At 35.3% G+C, this 21,396-nt stretch overlaps 1 protein-coding gene across 5 annotated transcripts in view; it reads right to left on the reverse strand.

Moving 5' to 3' along the window:
• col15a1b (collagen, type XV, alpha 1b) overlaps window positions 1-18,276 on the reverse strand; it is a 76,413-nt gene extending 58,137 nt beyond the window's left edge. For 4 of the 5 annotated variants that reach the window (XM_073917924.1, XM_073917919.1, XM_017358519.4 and 1 more), the window contains exons 1-2: window positions 18,119-18,276; window positions 17,964-18,034 (exon numbers count right to left, since the gene is read on the reverse strand). In XM_073917924.1, coding sequence (XP_073774025.1) covers window positions 17,964-18,034; window positions 18,119-18,129 — 82 coding nt within the window. In that variant the 5' untranslated portion in view covers window positions 18,130-18,276. 5 annotated transcript variants of the gene reach the window in all.
• Between the last annotated feature and the right edge of the window lie 3,120 nt (window positions 18,277-21,396).

Below are 21,396 nucleotides of genomic sequence, written 5' to 3' on the forward strand. Positions count from 1 at the left end.
TAGGTTAATTAGGCAGGTTAGGGTAATTAGGCAAGTTACTGTATTACAATGGTTTGTTCTGTAAAAATATATAGCTTAAAGGGGCTAATAATTTTGATCTTAAAATGGCTTTAAAAAAAATTAAAACTGCTTATATTCTAGCTGAAATAAAGCAAATAATACTTTCTCCAGAAGAAGAAATATTATCAGACATACTGTAAACATTTCCCTGTTAAACATCGTTTGGGAAATATTTAAAAACGAAAAAAAAAAAAAAAAAACTCAAAAGGGGGCTAATAATTCTGACTTCAGCTGTATATACAGTTGAAGTCAGAATTATTAGCCCCCCTGAATTATTAGACCCCCTGTTTATTTTTTCCCCAATTGCTGTTTAACAGAGAGCAGATTTTTTCAACACATTTCTAAAAATAATTGTTATAATAACTCATTTCTACAAACTGATTTATTTTATCTTTGCCATGATGACAGTATATAATATTTGACTAGATATATTTTTTCAAGACACTTCTATTCAGCTTAAAGTGACGTTTAAAGGCTTAACTAGGTTAATTAGGTTTACTAGGCAAGTTAGGGTAATTAGGCAAGTTATTGTATAACGATGGTTTGTTCTGTAGACTATCAATAAAAAATATAGCTTAAAGGATCTAATAATTTTGACCTTAAAATGTTTTTTAAAAAAATTTAAAACTGCTTTTATTCTAGTCGAAATAAAACAAATAAGACTTTCTCCAGAAGAAAAAAATATTAATATTATATTTCTCTTTTTAAACTCTTTTTTAATTTTGTATTTAATATTTTTCTAACATAACATGTAAATTTGGGTATACTAGTTTTTAAACCGTTATTGTAGGTATTTGCTCCTATACTTTAGTACTGACTAATCTAATGTACATGCATACAGTACATATAATATTGTATAGCCTCCTAATAATAATATGAATTTAAAAGAAAGATTTGTGAGGGGTGTACTTGTTTATGGTGGGCACTGTATTTATCTATTATTTACAATATTAGATTTTTTTAACCATAAGAGAATACTCCAAATCTCGTGAAGCTATATTAGCCAACATGCTAACAATGCGTTTACTTTAAATTAAAAGATATCTGTTGTAGTGTTGAAAGCTACAATGATAGATTTGAACTATTGCCTGGCTTTAGTCTGATTGTGGTGGTCCCCTGTGTCGACTGATTGGTCGTACATGCGTGTGAGGGTCTTAATACTGAGGGATTAGCATCAGCGATAGTGAGAGAACTGGAGCTGACAGTAGTCGGCCTTCAGTAATCAATTAGCAAAATGAAGGAGGCTTCGTGGGTGAACAAAAACAGTGCTTAGCCACATTAAATCAAAATCACACTCCAGAGGCTTTTCAGTAAAGCCCACACTTGTGTGTTTTTCTATTTTTTTAGCCATTCCATGGGCTGATACTGCAGGGATGAAGCGTACTTGATGTCAGACAGTATTTTGTGGCCTGTTGTCTGATTAGTTGTTTACATCTTTAGCTCCAGCTGTCTTAAAGTAGAAACCCCACAGTTACAACTTAGAGAGCCAAATAGTTGTCACGGGCTGTTTGTGAGAAACTGAATATAAAATGGTAGGTTTTTGCTTTTCAAGGCAAAATCGATGATAAATTATACTGTACAAAGGCAAAGGCATATACAGTAAGATCCTAAAGCTGCGGTAACACTGCACTTTTCTCCTCATAGACTTCCATTCATACACAAGCGAATGTGTCAGACTGAAAACGACAGGTTACGCAGGTTGCTGCGTTGAAAAGTTCAAGCTTGGTGAACTCTGACCTGTAAAATCACATCACATGATTGCGTGAAACTAATCGAAGATCAAAACATGACCTCTGAACAGAAATTTTAAATATTGAGCAATTGCTCGCTATTTTAAAGGTCTAATCATCTTCTTTAATCCTGCTCCTTTTCACAGCGCCATATTACAGAAATTTGCACGCACAAACTCTAGTGTGAGCGCAGCATTACGGTGTTTGACACTTAATGGGATAGTACACTATGAAAAAAATGCTATTAATCTGTGGCTTCTAATCATCTTATGAAGTAAAATAGTCAGCCTGAGCAAGAAAATGAATATCTACACCTACTGACAAAAGTCTTGTTGTCAATTCCAGTTTTAAGAGCAACAAGTAATAACTTGACTTTTAGTTGATCAATTGAAAAAGTGGCAGAAGAGATTTTTTAATGAATCATCTGTTGAGCTGCATCCCAATCATCACAAACACTGCAGTAGACCTATTGGAACCCACATGGAACCAAAATTCTACTAGAAATCAGTCAAGTTTGGTGAAGGAAAAATCATGGTTTGGGGCTACATTCAGTATAGGGCCGTGCAAGAGATCTGCAGAGTGGATGGCAACATCAACAGCCTGAGCAAGACATTTGTGCTGCCCATTACATTACAAACCACAGGAGAGGGCAAATTCTTTAGCAGGATAGTGCTCCTTCTCATACTTCATCAAATTTCCTAAAAAAGTCAAAGAAGGTCAAGGTGTGCTCCAGGATTGGCCAGTCTAGTCACCAGAGGTTAACATTATTGAGCATGTCTAGGTAAGAAGAAGGAGGCATTGAAGATGAATCCAAAAAATCTTGATGAACTCTGGAAACACTGCAAGAATGCTTTCTTTGCCATTCCAGATTACTTTATTAATGAGTTATTTAAGTCATTGCAGATATTTGAGTCATCCACTGCATCATGATTTTATATTCTATACTGTACGTTATTTCTGTTAAGTGACAAAGTAAATTAAATAAGTAAAAATCAAGGCATGATCATATTTTATTTTGGTAAAATAAGACTAATCTATAGTCCTTTGCCTTTCATATAAGCCACTTCTGATACCAAATGAACAACTAGAAGTCAAGTTATTTTTGTTGTTCCTAAAACTTTGATAGACTACACCACTTTTGTCAGGTAGTGTACTGCCTCTGCAAATGGCCCTGAATGTGTTCACATGATGCATGTGTGGATGTAACACTCAAAAAAAATAAAAATAAAAATAAAATTTGCAGCTTGTTTATAATGAGCTGAATCAACACGATTCCTAAATTTCCTGAGAGGGGGATAACTTTATTGTTTTATGTTCAATCCACTTAAATTTATAAGGAATTGTGTGGAACTCAACATTTTTTACAGTGAAACTCATACATGAGTTGTCATTGCTTTTTTATTTAAATGCAAAACGTGTATTTTTGCACTTGTGTTTATTCTGGAATTTATAGATTAGACTTAATTTCAATCTCAGATGGGAAGATTGACTTCACAGTTTATTAGTGTTTGATATGGTCATCGTCACTTTCAGGGCCAGAAAATCTTAATCTAAATGTGTAAAATGTGTAAAATGAAAAGCTTCTCTGATGGATCCATTGGGAAATGTCTTGACTGCCAGTGTAAAAGTAAAAACTGACAGCTATATTTGAACAGCTATACAATTTGTACACTTGTATGTAAGATATATTTTAAAAAGTCTAAATCATTTTTAAAATGTTAAATAATCTCTTCAGACTCCAGCCAAAATATGTTGATTAAAAGTACTGTAAGAATTTTGAAAACAGTCATCAATTTCTTTCATAGACCAATCGCTTTATGTCATAAGATCTTAATTTATGATCAGGAGGAACAGTTATTATTTAGTTTTGCCTGTACACAATAGTCAGCATTTTAAGTGGATCAAATCATTTTATTAAAGTTGTCCTGAAACTGTTGAACATCACTCATTCTTGTTTTAGCACAAATCTGATTTTTTAATCCACTTTGAATATGACTTTTTTATATTTTTGTCTCGCAAAGTGCTAGTAGCCATTGTCATGCAATTTTTGAATAAAAATGTTGACGGTTCAATTAAAAGTCTTCTTCAATGCTTTACTAAACAAACAAAAATCATATTGGATAGCCGGAGGATGAGTAAATTACATATTTCACTTATTTAGTGATCTGTCCAAGAAAATTCATAAATAACAAAACAGCAAAAAATGATTTTCTAACTTAGATTTTTTTTTCTCGTTTCTAGTCCAAATATCTAAAAATTCTTATATCTAGAAGCATTTTCTAGGCAAGAAAAATATATTGTATTGTTTTCAGAAATAATATGCTAATATTAAGAGAGTTTTACCTTAAAACAAGCAAAATAATCTGCCAATGGGGTAAGCAAAATAATCTTGTTTTTTCATTTTACCTAAGACTATTTTGCTTACTCCATTGGCAGATTATTTAGCTTGTTTTAAGGAAAAACTCACCCTAATTTGGCATATTATATCTTAAAACAAGACAGTATGTTTTACTTGTCTAGAAAATTCTTCTTGATTTAAGAGTTTTTAGATATTTGGACTAGAAACAAGACAAAAAAATCTAAGTAAGAAAAGCATTTTTTGCAGTGAAAATGTAAACCGGTTTGCTGTGATATTTAAACTGAATACTGTTAAATTAACCAATAAATAAGCTGTTAGGTGCTGTTATATAGTTCATCTTAATCTGCATATGGAAGTAAGTAAAACAGACTGTTTTCTGCGATGTCAACTGTTTTAGGACTTCATTTAGGAATTCAGTGCCAGGGGAAATTACTAGAAGTGTTATTCGGAAGTAAACAGTCAAACTACTTGCTCTATAAACAAGTGTGCTTATGAAATACATACACATAAAATAATATAATAAGAAAAAAACAATTTGTAACATCAAGCAACATAACAAGCTGTTCTTTCAGTGACAAATCAAAGGAAGTGAATGAGGCCGGAAGTCTCAAAATAAATAGGTTTGATGGCTGAGCCTGCGCCAGATCATGTGTGTAAGAATATGGTCAATACAAGAACATTAAAAGACACAAAAACGTCCAAATACTTTATGGGAACAGTAAATATATTTAAAAAAAAAAAGTCTATATTTAAAAAAAGGCAGAGGAAAATCTAAGCATTAACTTAAATGGAAATAAAGTGCTAGTGCACACACCCAGGAGAGTTTAAATGTCTGCCAATATGAAGTGCAGACACCACCCTTTGCAGTGAACTGAAACTGCTTCTCTTGAATAATTGTGCCAAGATGTGGAAAATGTACTAACTACACAGGTAACATATCACCACAACACAGAAGCGAGCACTTTGCCACATATCTTTAGCTTGCAGCAATATGCATTTGTAAGTTTTCTTTAGTACCATGACATAAGGCAGGGCGTGACATCATGTTTTTACACCAATCAGACGGGGCGGTTGTGTGTGTGTGGGCGGAGCTGTGTCAGAGCAGACAGTGGTCCAGTGTTCTTCACTCTGACTCAGGTCATTATAAGCTCCTCACACACCTATAAGAGCAGAGAGACGCTCCAGATCAATGCTGCTTCTGTCTCACGTCTGTTTCCTTCACGCCATCAGCCCACACCCGCCGGTTCTTCATTTAGATATGCAAGCTTTCTTGAGAGCAGGAAATGTTCGGTTTTATATGTGTTTACATGGACCAATCCAGTCCTTTGACATTTAACAGCTTAATTTCCACTATGAAACTATTAAACATTTCATGTAATGTTACTAGGCTGCAGTTTTTGGAACTGACTTGCCATTAATGCTTATAGGGGTGAGCCTGGTAAATCTAATGTGGGATAAGTTGCAAGGCACATAATTTAAACCAGGGGTGTCAAGGGGTATATGCATTTTTATCATATTATTGTTTCAAAAAGTGAGAGAGAAGTTCACTGAAATAGCCCAATAACAGTCAACAAATAATGAATCTACTATTGGTGAATCCTAAATATTTTTACAAATGAATAAGAGAAGAATAATGCCTAGAGAAGAATAATGAGCAGAGATGCCCAAACTAAGGCACGCAGACCAAAGTTGGCCCACAGTAACCTTTGATTTGGTCCTCCATCCCATCTGAGAAAAGAGAGATGGGGAATTTTGGGGGAATGCCTTTAACAGAGATTGTCATTTCTAATTTAACATAACTTTTGTTTTTTAAACTGTTGAGCTACAAAATGGAAAAAAGCGAATCAAGGCAAAGTGAGTTTTTTTACTGTTATAAATGGGATTATCAATGTTTTTTATTGCAAGACACTCATTCATTTATTCATTATAAAATGTACAAAAATGTACAAGCTGATTAAAAAAGAATACCAGAACTTTGAAAATCAAGAACTCTGCAAAGAAGAAAAGGGTAGCTAAGCTTTTTCTGTCGTTGATTTAAGGAACTTCTGAAGTTTCATTTAGTTGCTTATTTGGTTTCTAGGAGCGCTTTTGTTATCATGTTTCTTTGATTAAATACAGATTTTCAAAGTTGTGGTATTCTTTTTGAAATAAAATAAAATAAAATAAAATAAAATAAATATGCTTGGCGCCCCTTGTGCCTTCTGATCAGAGTGCAGTGTGGGAAAAAAATAGATGCATTTAATTTAACACAAGTAGCACTGCTTGAAGTTGAAAACAATGCATCACTGACAAATCCTATATATTTACGGTACAATGCCATTGAATTAGAGTGCTGTCAGTTTCACAAAGCTCAATATGATTGTATTAAAGCGCTGTTCATTTCACAGCTCAAATAAATCAAATCAAATCCCTTTTATTGTCACTTCATCAGAAGCATGTGTGCCATGAAGTGTGATTAACTTAAATACAAAAAGCTTAAAGCTTAAATACAGAAGAAGCATAGTTTTGCAAGCTGTAGACCACTTCTCTGTTCATTGCAAGTAATGAATTATAATTATTGGCCTAAATATATTGAAATGCATTAATGCATATTGAAAGCTTTAGTTTCTGTTTTAAAGTTATTCAGCCGCGATGCATCTTGACTGCTTAAAATAGAAATGGTTTTTAATTGTTTTCCTGTTGTTAAAAGATTAAAGGCACACAGATTTTCCCAAATAGTGTGCAGTAGTGTGGCAAAAGCTAAAACTACTCAGCATCTTTTTTTTTTTTTTTTTTTTTGTCGTTTGCAATGTCCAAGAATAGTTTTAAACTTAAACGATTTTGTATTTAATTAGATGACAATATAGCTTTAAATATTTAACACATATTTTTGCGTTGGCGTCAGTGGTGTACTGGTTAGTGTGTCGACACATGGCACTCTGGTGTTCAATTCCTATCTTAAGTACCTATGCTAAGCCTTTCCCTCTCACTGCTCCCCACACTTTCCTGTCTAAACTCTCTACTGTCATATCAATTAAAGGTGAAAACCCTGAAAACTAAATTTAAAAAATTTTTAAAATAAAAAAATACTTTTGCCATGGAGTCAACTAAAAGTGATGTTACACGTCCCATTATGCTTTAATTATTTTAGGTTGAATAAAGAAAAATAGTTTGCAAGTTAATAATGATACACAACCAAATATTTGTATTATACAAGCATGAAATTAACTTAGCAATATATTTACTCTGACCCCAAGAGGATTCACACAGAGTGAGAAATTTACAGGTTGTGCCCTGTTCTCCTCTAACTTTTACACAAATATGAACAGGGGTTTAGCATGAACATGGCAACAGCAGGACATGCTATACATCATCATAACTCCCTCTTTAGGGTAATGGTGAAGTCTGCAGGTAATGTTTGAAGGGAGTTGACATTGCTCATTATAAAGCAGAGTCCCTGAGGGTTGGCGATGGGCAGGGAATGATAGGAATGTCCAGGCCCCCACGTCCTGTCCAGTCTCAAATGCTCAATCACCCACCTGGAGCTCACACTTGACTGACAGTAGCGGAGGAGAACAGGCTGCTCAAAGTCATTTCAAAACTACATAGAGAACAACAAAAACCCACAGAGAGAGAAAAAGTGGACTTCAGAATGTTTTTTGGGGGGATGCCTGCATAATAATATAAATTATGAAACCTTCTTGTAATTCTTTGTAGTATATAAAATATTATATTTTCGGCTGAATTTTAGTACATGACCAGAAGGTTCTTTTTTTTTTTTTTGTCGGTTTAGTCTTTTTATTTATCAGGAGTTGCCACAGCGGAATAAACCGCCAGCATATGTTTTAAGCTGCGGATGCTTTTATAGTGCAACCCATCACTGGGAAACACCAATAAACTCTCATTCGCACATATACACTACGGACAATTAAGCTTACCCAATTCACCAATAGCTTATGTCTTTGGACTTGTGGGGGAAACCAGAGCGACCGGAGGAAACCCACGCAAACATGGGTAGAACATGCAAACTCCACACAGAAATGTCAACTGACCCAGCTGAGGCTCGAACCAGTGAACTTCTTGCTGTGAGGTGGACGCCTACCTAGGGAGGTGTTCCAGGCATGTCCCACCGGGAGGAGGCCTCTGGGAAGACCCAGGACACGTTGGAGGGACTATGTCTCTCGGCTGACCTGGCAACGCCTCAGGATCCCCCTGGAAGAGCTGGAGGAAGTGTCTGGGGAGAGAAAAGTCTGGGGTTCTCTCCTAAGACTGCTGCCTCCGCGACCGAAATCCATTCATTCATTTTCTTTTTGACTTAGTCCCTTTATTAACCTGGGGTCTCCACAGCGGAATGAACCACCAACTTATCCAGCATATGTTTTACGCAGCGGATGCTCTTTCAGCTATTCACACTCATTCACACACATACACTACGGACAATTTAGGGTACTCAATTCTTCTGGACTTTGGACAATATTATTTGATAATAATTATCATCATCATATAATAATAATAGATAAACTAAATTATTTAAACATACTCCCCACTGTGTTTTTCACAAACAAACAAGCTTTCAAACTAAAGCTGCATTACCTTATTTCCAGGATGATTACAGTGTGTACTTGAACTGCCTGTCTGTAGAAAGTACTGTTGGTAATCACATGCACCAGCACATTGTAGAGAAGCCCTAGTTACTACAGTAGTTAGAAAACACAACAGTGGACAACAGCCATCCATTCAGACCCTTCTCTAACTCAGTCTGACCCCTACACAGACTGCCCTGGCAGAGATGGGTTTGTTGTGCGGGGTGGACTGGAAGCTGATGTGTTTTTTCCATGCTGTGTATTTTCCAATGAGCGCAATATATCATTGTAAAGGCTAAATGGGTGTATTGTACATCAGAAAAAACTGCAGAGCGGAACTTCCTGCTAATCAATGATGTCACTTTTAAGGTCTGCATCTGACTTGAAGGAATTAAAAAATAAAGAATGGATACAATTCACTCATCTAAGGTGATTTGGTTTACTGCAGTGCTGTAGGCAGAAGGATCTAAAAAGTTGCTTAAAAGGAGACAAAATGTAACCCACAGACCACAACCACGAAAACACATCAGTGACAGATGAAAGGTAAACAATTAAACAGTTTTATACAGTGCCCTCCACTAACATTTGGTAAATATAAGCCTTCACTGTAATACGTTATTAGTTGCATCACTTAAAGGTGCTGTATGTAAGTTTTTTACTTTTCTAAAAGCACAAAAACATTATAATTGTATATATTTATACAATTATACAACATATATAATTATAATATGTTTGCAGATATTTAAGAAACATGCCAAGCAAACATACTTGTTTATAATTCCTTACATGTATATAGCATTTTTCTAGACACTCAAAGCGCTTTACCATGTTTGGGGTGAATCTCCTCATCCACCACCAGTGTGCAGCATCCACCTGGATGACGCGACGTCAGCCATATTGCGGCAGACCACACACCAATTATGATATGGGGATGGTTAGGAGGCCATGATGGACAGAGGACAGTGGGCAAATTTGGCCAGGATGCCAGGGTTAAACCCCTACTCTTTCTTGAATTACATCTTGGGATTTTTAACGACCACAGAGAGTCAGGACCTCGGTTTAACGTCTGTAGCGAGTATACCGATGCCACGTCGCCCTGGTCCAAGATTCACCCTAGCTGGCACCTCATCCACACAAGATCGCTTACAGCTGGAGCTCAATAAGAGGAGAGACATAAAAGCCAGCCCCACACACAAGTAAGATGAGCTTCATTCTGACATGACTCCCTGCGCTAACACATGTGTCTCTCTGTCTCTCTCCCACAGCGGACTCCAGCTCGTGATCCATCCAGCACCCGAACTCTCACTCTACTTTACCTTCTCCCCAGAGCACCAGAGCACCTACCCCTCAAAGAGCACCGCATTTCACTTGTTCACTTTGTAAATAAAGCACCCTCCGCGGACTTGTTTGTAACCCAACGCCACTGTGTATGTGTTTTCCCTCTGCCTCGCTACACGTCTCATCTAAAAGACGGCACTCACTGAGCAGTATAGAGTCCCCTTCACTGTACTGGGGCATTAGGACCCACACAGACCACAGGTTGAGCGCTCTGGCAGCAACCTAGCTTTCTCATGTGGTCCATCCAGGTACTGACCGGGCGCAGCCCTGCTTAGCTTTAGAGGGCAACCATGTAAGAGTAGCAGAGAGCTAGCTGTCAAACTTACATAGTGCACCTTTAAAAACAACTTGGAACTGTTAAGTTGACAAACTCATATTTTATCTGAAAAACAGTGCTGAAGTCAGATATTTTGCTTTGAAAATGTGTTTTCCATGCCAGAACGTCTGTCTTTGTTTTGGTCATTTAACCCGCCCCGTTTCTAATTCATTAATTTGAGGTGTTGGTTAGAACTCCTTTTAATAAGGAAAATATTCCTTCTATCGCATGCCATTGCTTTCATTTAAAACACAACTTAAGTCAGACTCGCTCCTCAATCTGGCAACCTGCGCTTGCAATTGTTTTGATCAAGGAATGTAATACCTAGTTCAGCCACTGGGTGTCAAACGACAATGGTTACAGGTTTCCAACATTCTTAAAACTATCTTTTTTGTGTTTAACAGAAAATAGAAACTCATGCATGTTCGGAACCACCTAAGGGTGAGAAAATGGTGATTACATTTTAGTTTTTGGGTGAATTATCACCTTCACTTGAACAATCTCTGTAAGATGGTTTAAAAAAAATATGTAGATCAGTAAGAAAATGCCCAGAGACCCGATATACTAATGATTTAGAGATAAAAACAAGTGTTGAATCGATCATCAAACAGCTTCATTGCTAAAGCTAAGCCAACATTTAACAAAGACAACATTTAACATTCAAACCTGTTACTGGTTCAAATCCCACAGTTACAGAATACAAAACATCTCAAAAAGAAGAAATGCTTTCTTCCGCTCTGACAATGTTCCCCAGGTTAAGGCATTGGTATTTCAGGACAATTCTTTATCCACAACCAGTCCAGTCAAGGTGTGGATGGAGGACAACCAGAGCAAGACCTTATCACAGCCATCGCAAACTCCAGACCTAAACCCTACTGAAATATACCTCTGGAATGTAAGCAAGAGGGTCACCTGCCATTAAATGTAGCCAGCGGCTTGAATATTTGCACTAAAGGTGGCATAAAATCAACATGAGCAACTAATAGGAAGCCAAGAAGCATATAAGCGTGTGTGTGTGTGTGTGTGTGTGTGTGTGTGTGTGTGTTTGCAAGCATGTGGGTTTTTAAAAAAAATACATCCTCTTTGCTTTTATCTAGGACTTTCTTCATAATTTTTCTACATTTTAAAGAACAATATATGTATTTGAAATATAGAATACACTTTCAGTGCTTGGCAAAAATAAATTTACATTTTAATTTATTTATTTTATATTTATATATTTATATTTTGCAGTGGTCTCTCAATAATTTTTTTTCCAGAGTTGTATGCATTTTACAACAGTTATTAATATTGGTTAAAGTTTAGTTCTACATATACTACATTTCAAGTCTGTGGCCAGTAGCATTCACTTTAATGATAACATTGTTGCCCTTCTTTTAGTTATACCATTTTTAGTTAATCCATAAATTAATCCATATGAACAGCATTGCTGTTTTTAACATTGTTTAATTATTGTGAAAAGCGCTATACAAATAAACATGAACTGAATTGAATATAAGAAATATTTCTTAAATCATCATTTTAGAATGATTTTTGGAAGATTCTGAAGACCGGTTAAATGATGCTGAAAATGAAAAATAGTGTAAATGAACAGTAGTGTGTACTAATAATATGTTTTACATTACCAATTGTTAATGTACAGTCAGCTTAAGCTATTATTCATTCATTCATTTTCTTTTCGACTTAGTCCCGTTATTAATCTGGAGTCACCACAGCAGATTGAACCCCCAACTTATCCAGCATATGTTTTACGCATCCATAAAACATCCATTAACATCCATATACACTCATACACCACAGACAACTTAGCTTATACAATTCACCTGTACCACATATCTTTGGACTGTGAGGGAAACTGGAGCACCTGAAGGAAACCCATGCCAAAGTGGAGAGAACATGCAAACTCAGAAACGCCAACTGTCCCAGCCGAGGCTTGAACCAGCGACCTTCTTGCTGTAAGGCAACAACACTACCTACTGCATCACCATATGCTATTAACTGTCCTATAATATAACATCTTGCTAATGAGCTATAACATTAACAAGACTGAAAATGCTGTTAAAAATGTGATTTAAATTGCTTTGAGTTTGGCATGGTTGTTTGTGCCAGACAGGCTGGTTTTACGATAGAATTTGCAGAGAATGGTCTGACAAAATGAAAAGAAGTTCTGGATTCATGATGTCTTGTATTGGTGGTTCAGGTATCTGATAGTGTAATGGTGTGGGGAGACTTTCGGAAATACAATATGAGCAGAAAATATAGTTGCCATACAATTAAAATGTGGCTATACCTAGGCATAGCATAACAATAACAGTTATTACATGGTAATGATATATTGTGAGTCTCAAACTGTTTCTTTGTTCTAATGTAAAACCTGTTAAATTAATTCCTGCCTGTATTTTCATATACATTATAGCTTCATTCTATACATCTCTGTCATTCTCTTTTTCAGAGTATAGCGATAATTTAGCCTATATTACATTCAAAACACAACTCAGGAGTGAAATAGGTTTCCTGAAGGCTTAAATATAGCACACTCAATCCTACTAACTAAAATAAACCTCTCCATCACTTTACTTAAAAGGTTTGGTGACAAGACCTACACACTTTGTTTCATTTTTTTGATGAATTTAATTCTTTTGCGTCAGAACAGAGCTCATTAATATTCATAATTGTTGCAATTATGGTCAAAACTGAGCTTTTCAATCTAGGGGTAATTCCTGTGGTTATAAGTAAGCATATAAAACTGTTACTGGACAATTTAGTAATTAACTAAACCACAAATGTACTATGCAGAAATTAGAGAACAATTTAACATACAGTATAGGGCTGTATTTTAATGAACTAGACACAAGGTCTAAAGGGCATGGCGCAAAAGCATTAAGGGTGTGTCCGAATATACTTTTGCCATTTTAAGCATGAAAATATATACTCTGCGCCCCTGCGCATGGTCTAACAAGGTTGTGCTTATTCTCTTAATGAGTTATGGGTGTGGTTTGAGCATAACGTGTATTTAACCAATCAGTCTCATCTCACATTCCCTTTAAGAGTCAGTAGCATCACGCCATGGTGCATTTGCTTTTTATATGGCAGACTTTGTAAGTGGAAAAACTCAACGATTCACTACCGAAAAAATAGTTAAACAGAGCATCTGCAGCACGAGGAAAAATAATATGCCTCCTCCATTCGGCATCTTAACTCTCTGTTTACTTTATTTTTACTATTACTCCTTTCCTTTCATGGATAAGGAAACGGTCAAAACTGATTCCATGGACTAGAAAAAATACAGTTAAACAGCATCTGCAGCACGAGGTTAAAGAATGAGGGTCCTCCATTCAGCCTCTTAACTCTCTGTTTACTTTACATTTACTCTTTACTTTACTGCTTAACTTTCACAAACTTTTCAAGGAAACGTTGGAAACTCATTCCACTGAAGACATCTATTAGTCTACATATTTAATATTGTTTGTTAAGCGCAAAGATTTGTTTTAAAACTATTTGTGAATTAAGTTCTAATTTCCAGCAAGCTAATAAATGAACAATAATAATGAAATGTGGTCAAGAAACTGAATTATATCCAAACACAAGTCCTATTCTTATGCCACATATAAGGATGCATAAGTCTCCAAAACCTGACAGGTTCTGGTTTCTAAACTTGCTAAAACAAATAATAAATAATAAATAATAAATAATAAATAATAAATATGCACGTATTAAATAATACTGCTAATAATAATAACATTATACAAATACAAATTGTAATGAATAAACTGGAAAAAGCACCCCGAGGTGAAGAAGGCATAAAGGTAGTGGTTTTTATATTCATGCTGAAAATAATAATTGTTGAAACATTTGAATCCTTTATTTTTATTCATTTGTAAAGATATTTGTGTATTAAGCAATGTGTGTATTAAGCAATGTGTAAGTGTTTGAACCCACATACGTAGGTGCATGAATAACGCTTTGCGCTGGACGTTAGACCAGATTTTGTTGGTCAATGACACTGTCTATTTTAGTTCCACAAAAAGCAACACGTCAGCAATGTATCTTAACACACCTCCTTTATAGATCAGCATGTCCATGAGTCCAGAAAGTAGCGCAAATGCATTTGCTTTTTAAACAATGTGGTGCAAAACGTGAAAATTTAGGTTGTGCTGGTCTGAAAATGGCAAGAAATCTCACCAATCTCACTTGCGCCTATTTGCGTCGGGAGTATGATAGGGCCCATAGAATCACAATACTCTCAATGGCACTTTTAAAACCCACAGCCAACTTAAGTAGTATTGCTAACCATGTCCATCCTTTATAATCACAGTTGCCATCTTGGGATACTACTTCACGCAGGTTAGTGTGGTGCAAATTTCAAGTTCAAATAATCGAAAACAGGTTTTTTTTTAACATGACAGTGAGTTCTCTAAACTCGCATGGCCCCCACATTTACCAGCACTCAATCCAGTAGAGCACCTTTGTGATGCGCAGGAATATGAGATTCACATAACAGAAGTGCAGCCAACAAATCTGCAGCACATATGTGATCCTATCATGTCAATATGGATGAAAACCTTTTGAATCTATGGAACAAAGAATATAAAGGCAAAAAATGAGGCCAATTTGATGCTAGCAAAATGTACCTAATATGACAGACAAGTCTAATGTTTACATATAAACTCTGTTGTAAAGTAATTAACAATTATTCCTTAAGATGTTTTAAGTGTGGCTCTTCGGGTCAGTGGTGAGTATCTCAAGTTACGTGGCTGTCATGCTGTTTGGATGATTGCCTTTTGAAGACAGTGAGCTCATTAACTAACCAGTACAGAGAGGATATTTTAACAGTTTACTCCACAATTTTTGGTCAAACCAGATGTCTGAGCACATAATTGTGTTGAAAAATGTAGACTGTAATACTATTCTAAGGTTGGGCATACGTCAATAAAAGAGAGATCACCTGAACGATTTTACCTGAACGATTCTATAGGTGGCATCAGACACTGGGATAATCACAAAACTCAGTGTTTACTGGATGTCATCAAATTACAAGTGATATTAAAGGGAGAGTTTAACCCAAGATTAAAACTCTGTATTCATTTACTTCTACTTGTTTCAAACCTATTTGAGTTTCCCTTATCTAATGAACACAAGAGAAAATCTTTTGAAGAATTTTGGAAACTGGTAGCCACTGACAATATATTTTATTTTCTACAATGAATGTCAAAGGCTACCAGTTATATATATTTGTTTGTTGAATAAATAAAAGATACTCATAAAGGATTAATCGAGGATGATCGTGAGTAAATTTTGGGTATATGATGAGTAAAGTAGGTTGATTGGATCACAGAGATGAGGGAGAAGCACTGACCCTCTTTCCTAACTGTTAAAACAAGTTTTTGTCCTAACAATCTGTGAGTTTCTAAAAGTTTCTCAAAACAACAGCATGAACAACTATGACAATTGTTACCTCAGGTATAGATTATGTGCTTTATTCAGTGTTAAATTCTACAAATGTGAGTTTAAATATGATTATATGTGACATTTATTGCCATACAACTGAAAGCAGCAGCTGTCAGTTCATCTAATAATAGTTTTGGTTTTAAAATGAAAGTCGGAATAGTGACTCCATTAGTCATTCAGCCTATGTACTTTTAATAATCTTAAATAGGTTAAATAAGTATTAATTTTAATATAATGCTTACCATTTCATTGAAAATGCAGTGGCTGGTATTTAAATGTTTATGTTTTGTCACATCATGTTTATGGCAGACAAGGATAAACTGCATGTTGCTGAAGTCTTGTTGAGCCATAAGTGGTTAGGACATGGTATGTAATGCACATTGTAACTTTAATTTTGGGTTAAACAACCAAAACTGTCCACATTGTCTTTAAAAGAATTTCCTTTTATAATCTAATACTGTACAAATACCTGAAATCAGTCTAGATTTGAAATCGCATGCATGTCTATGAGCATAATAAAGCTGCAAATCTCCCAGGCATTTTTGATCTGATTAGAATTTTGCCAAATGATCATAAGTAATCATAAGATCTACAACTGGTGTACTTCTCTCTGGTGTACTATTATGGCTGGTTTCATTTAATTCCTTCTACTCTAATTCATCAATAAAAGTTAAGTGTTTAAGTGTTTATGGCTACAAACGTACATCATAAATCCTCATCTTGATTGTCTACAACATTGTGCCACATTTTTCATTTAAACACCTACAGGTGTCAGATTTGCAAGTTTTCTTTGAATAATTATCTAATGTTGCCCCATCAACACTGTAAAATTACTGAAAATAAAGACTACTTCTGGTGTAAATATCTAAAAAGGTTCAAGTCAATGATGGCATATATGGCTAAACTGTTTAAAATGCACAGAACAAAATTAAAGTGATTTTAACCTTTAGTTTTACTACAAATCGAACCAAAAAGCCATAATTATTGTAGTTAATCTATGGAAACTACAAATTATGATTTTGTTACACACAGAGAAAAATGTATAAAAAATGTACATTAATTTATAATAAATATTATAGTGTTACAACCATATAGTAGAGTGAATTAAATTGTGTATATTATTTACATCGCTTTGTAAATGAATGCTAAAGAATACTGTAGTAAAAATATCATGAACTTAAAGACTGCACTAAATACTGTAGTATTCTTTAGTTTTAATTACAGTAAACTCTGATGTTCTGCACTTTAATGTACCCTATAGTTGTAGAAAACTTGGCTGATTAGGAATTTGACAAAGAATTTGTCTTGGCTGATTTAGAATTACCATAACATATTAATAGTATCAAGATCAAATGGATTACTAGTATGAATTAGGGCTGCACTATACTGTATATTGTTTCAGCATCCACATCGCAATGTCCACATCCGCTAGAGTCACATCACAAGATATGCAATGTTGAGTCTAAATAATAGTTGGAGTTAGAGAATTGCATTTAAGTATTTTTGATTTGCAAAAAAATCTTAGATTTTTTTTTCCAAATATTTATTTTTCAAAGTAAAAACAAAGCTATAGTTTTGTGATTATTCAATTTCTGTACCTGAATACTGTTAGGTTCCATAAAAAAAACATCAAATACAGCTATTTGAACTATCTTATAAAAAAAACTAATATCGTGTAATTTATTGTAGAAAAATAAAATATTGCAATGTCAGCTTTTTTAAATATTATATAAATATTTATTATACTTGTTTATTGAATAAAGAATGCAACAGTTGACTGTAGTATTAACGGTAGCAAACTGATAAACAATAAATACTGTAGTATGCTTTAGTTTATACCACAGTAATATGCCATTTACTACAGTTGTACAAAACCTGGTAGTGGATGATTTGTGGTATATATATCAGTTGTTTTATTAACACACACACAGCTAGTAAAAGATCATAACAAACTAATTCAAGCACTTTATGGTTAAACAATTTTACTATAAGTTTCTATCCTTTTTCATGTTGGACGGGGTCACTTCAGGTAGAAATGTCTCTTAATATAACCGTTTAGACGTGCAGGATTTAGTGCAACCCGGTGGTGTAAATTGTGTCTTCACAGCTGCTCAAGTGCACCCAAAAGTAATAAAAGAGTATTCCCCTACCTTCCATGACATGAAGCGCAGAGGAGAGATAACCCAAGGCGAGATGTGCACCAACGAGCCACGACAGGAGGCTAAATGAATGAAGGCAGTGATGTTCAACATAAATAGCTTATAGTAACATAAACAACTGTTGATCAAACATCCCATCCACTTACCGAAATTTCATTTTTGTTCAAAAGTCCAAGCATGAGATTAGTGCAAAAACGTGGATATCAACACTTCCAGAGTGTTGTCACCCACTCTCTCTCTCTCTCTTTCTGTTCTCCTGACTGACTCTCTCCAGTCTCTCTCACTTCGTGGCTGAACAAAGACTGCCTCAGTCTCAGTGCTACACGGCGCTCCGGACTGCTGAAATCCGACCCCAAAAAATCTCCGAGAAGCGACGCTCTCGACTCTTTCAAATCCGTTTTAGAGCAGTGACCCCATAAACAACTCGCCTGTTCAATCCTTCAACAAATATATTTTTTTATCATCCTTGGCTGTGAGTTGCATCACATGGCGGTGAGGTCCGTGAATTCCCTCATGTGGTGTTTATTGAGAGGAAAAAAGTGTCACTAATCGTTCAGTAGTCCATATGTTATTTGCTTTAAAGAAGTAAAACTCAAATGTCGTTACGTTTAAGTAGGCCAAACAGCAATGTCAGTTTTTTTTAACACTTATATGTTATTAAAAACTAGCTGTGTTGCATCAAGGTATCAACTTCATTTTCTGTGGTAGTTGTAGCAAAGTCGTTGTAACTATTTAAAACTTTCAGTCTCTCAATGCTAAGGGTGCATTTATTTGATCCATTACACAATTTTGTGATACTATTTAAAATAAGTTTTCTTTTTGAATAGATTTTAAAATGAAATTAATACCTGTGCTGGTCAGGCTAAGTTTTTATCATCACCCAGTCTTCAGTGTCACATGAAATTTCACATAATTTTAAACTTATTGTGTTTGTCAGAAGCCTTTTGTTTTTCAGGCAAAGTTCTTTACAAAATTTACTTGGTGATTTATGCATTTCACTCAGAAATAAATCTGCTAATTAAATAAATAGCATCACAACTCCCTTTAAATTAATTGCTTGAATATGCAGATTCACTTCTGGGTTTAAGAACTGCAATCTGCAGTTGTTTGTTATAAATATTGGGCATCACTCCATCTTGCAATTTTGAGCTACAAAATTTATACACAATATTTTTTCTTTATGGTGCAAAAACTTATTGTTAATTAAATAAAAGTATGTCAACACTGCCATAAACACAATGGGCTCTATGCACAGCTAGAGTTTTAAAGCCAACGATAAACTTCCGGTGAAAGCTTAATGTGACTATTTTCAATTTCACAAGGTTGTTTTTACAGCATCGATGTTGCAAGGTAACTACAATACAGCCATTTAAATAGACTAAGGCATTCATTTAGTTGTTCAAGCGTAAAACAAGATGAAAGACCGTTTTAACTGCTAGCACCGTCAGTATCAACAGGCTAGTGCAGAAATTACATTGAAAATACTGAGGTAATACTGGGGTCATATTGTAAAGACATGGCAGGGGAAATATAATTTAATGCAGTGCTTCTCAAAAGATCTGAGACCCACTTCATATCGTATATTCAACAGGCAGTGAAGATCACTGATTTCAAAGAAATTATATCTTAAACGTGACGATTTTGTAATGGAAAGTCGCTTGGGCTGCCTGGCTGAAAATTAAAAGTCTGTGTGCATAGCCCATTGTCTTTTCATTATTTTGAAGCTGAAATGATTTCCCCTTTATTCCCAGAGGCTTTTTTTTAGAAGAGCACATGCTTGGGGACAAAAGGCTGTGAAAACGAAGAATCCCTGTGCCATACTGAGCAAACTCCTGAGAGACCTATTTAAAGCACTGAAAATAACGTCCACGAAGGACCACCCGGGAGGTAAGAGCCTTGTTTGACTTTCACCAGGGGGCTTTTAGACCCCATACTGTCCCCTCACAGACTTACAGAGCCGCCTCAAGGCACTCGTACCTCTCTATGAAACAATGCAACAAATCAGGGGCATAGATCCTGTGTCAGACAAAACTTCTTTGGTCCTGAACAAAAGACGGTCCTTCTCCACAAGAGCCTTTCCTATTCTTCATCAGCGTTATCATCAAGAGAGTCCTTATCCTTGTCTGGTTAAGCTCTCATATTCCAGCCCACAGAAGTCTACAAGATAAAGTGTTTTGCTAAGGTGATAAATGAATGGGTAATTCTTGTCAACAACCTGCAATTAGCCAGTCTTGAAATGATAATGTTTTTTTAGGAAAGCCCTTGAGATGTTGGAGAATGGGGATGACCTGACATGCCTCAGTACTAATGGAGGAACTCATGATCAGTTAAGGAATCACCAAACATGCAGAGACATTTGCATGAGTTCTACATTGGAGTTACATTGATTACATTGAGTGCTACATGGATTTCCACAGCATTTTATTTAGTTGTTATTAAGTGTTAAAGTTAGAAAAATTAAAATATAAAATAAACTACTTCGATTTTTATTTCGATTAGAATTATTCCTTACCAAGGCACTCATTCAAATACTCATCAGAAAGACCCTGGAGGCCATTTTAAGACCTTTGAACTATTATATTGTAATCAATGTCAATGAATTTACCACATACGGCTCTTGAACCATTATAAGGTACGTCTGCGGTGCTTGGTGGTTGGTGGTTTGAACTTCCAAACTGCAGCAGCAACACAGCTTCAAATGGCTTTACATGACCCCAGCTGAGAAAAAGAAGTTTCTACCCTAGCGATCTGTGATTTTCTTAAAAAAATAAATACATATTTGAATAATTTCTATCATCTTGGATGACAATAGGGTGAGTAAATTATCTGGAAAAACCTTTATTCTGGAACTGAATTCACCCTTTTAGCAGCAGTTTTACTTATGAATGATATTAAGGACTTCTGCAATGTCCCACAAAAGTCACTAGTAAATTTGCTAATCACAGAGAACCAAAGTGTAAAAAACTTTGGTAATAATTTTTAAACCTGAAAAGCTTGGGCATGCATTAAAGCATCCTGTCAGTGCTTTCATCATTCATCAAGAAAAAATTGTTCTGAAAGTGATTCCTAGATTTCAACATAGTTGTTGTTGTAGTTGTTACTCTTTGACAGTTTTATCAGTGGCTTTGGTGCATTTCTCACAACACTATTTACATTTGCACAACAGTTATAGCATTTCTCAAAAAACTTAGTACAAACTGCAAAACCTAGTTGATGGCCTGCAAAAGCGTGTCACTTGTTCAAACTGGATAGCTCATTCCTCAAAAGCAAGTATTGATGTTAATGAAAAAAGTCCTGACCCCATTGTTTATGAACAAGATAGTCAAATGGCTTTGTCATGTTTTCATTATGACATTTTACTCTGTAAATTTTTTTCAATGCAAAGAAGTCAGATTTTGGAAACACTTCCTGAAAATGCTCAAGA

Source organism: Danio rerio, chromosome 2 (assembly GCF_049306965.1).
Source record: "Danio rerio strain Tuebingen ecotype United States chromosome 2, GRCz12tu, whole genome shotgun sequence".
Lineage (NCBI taxonomy): Eukaryota > Metazoa > Chordata > Actinopteri > Cypriniformes > Danionidae > Danio > Danio rerio.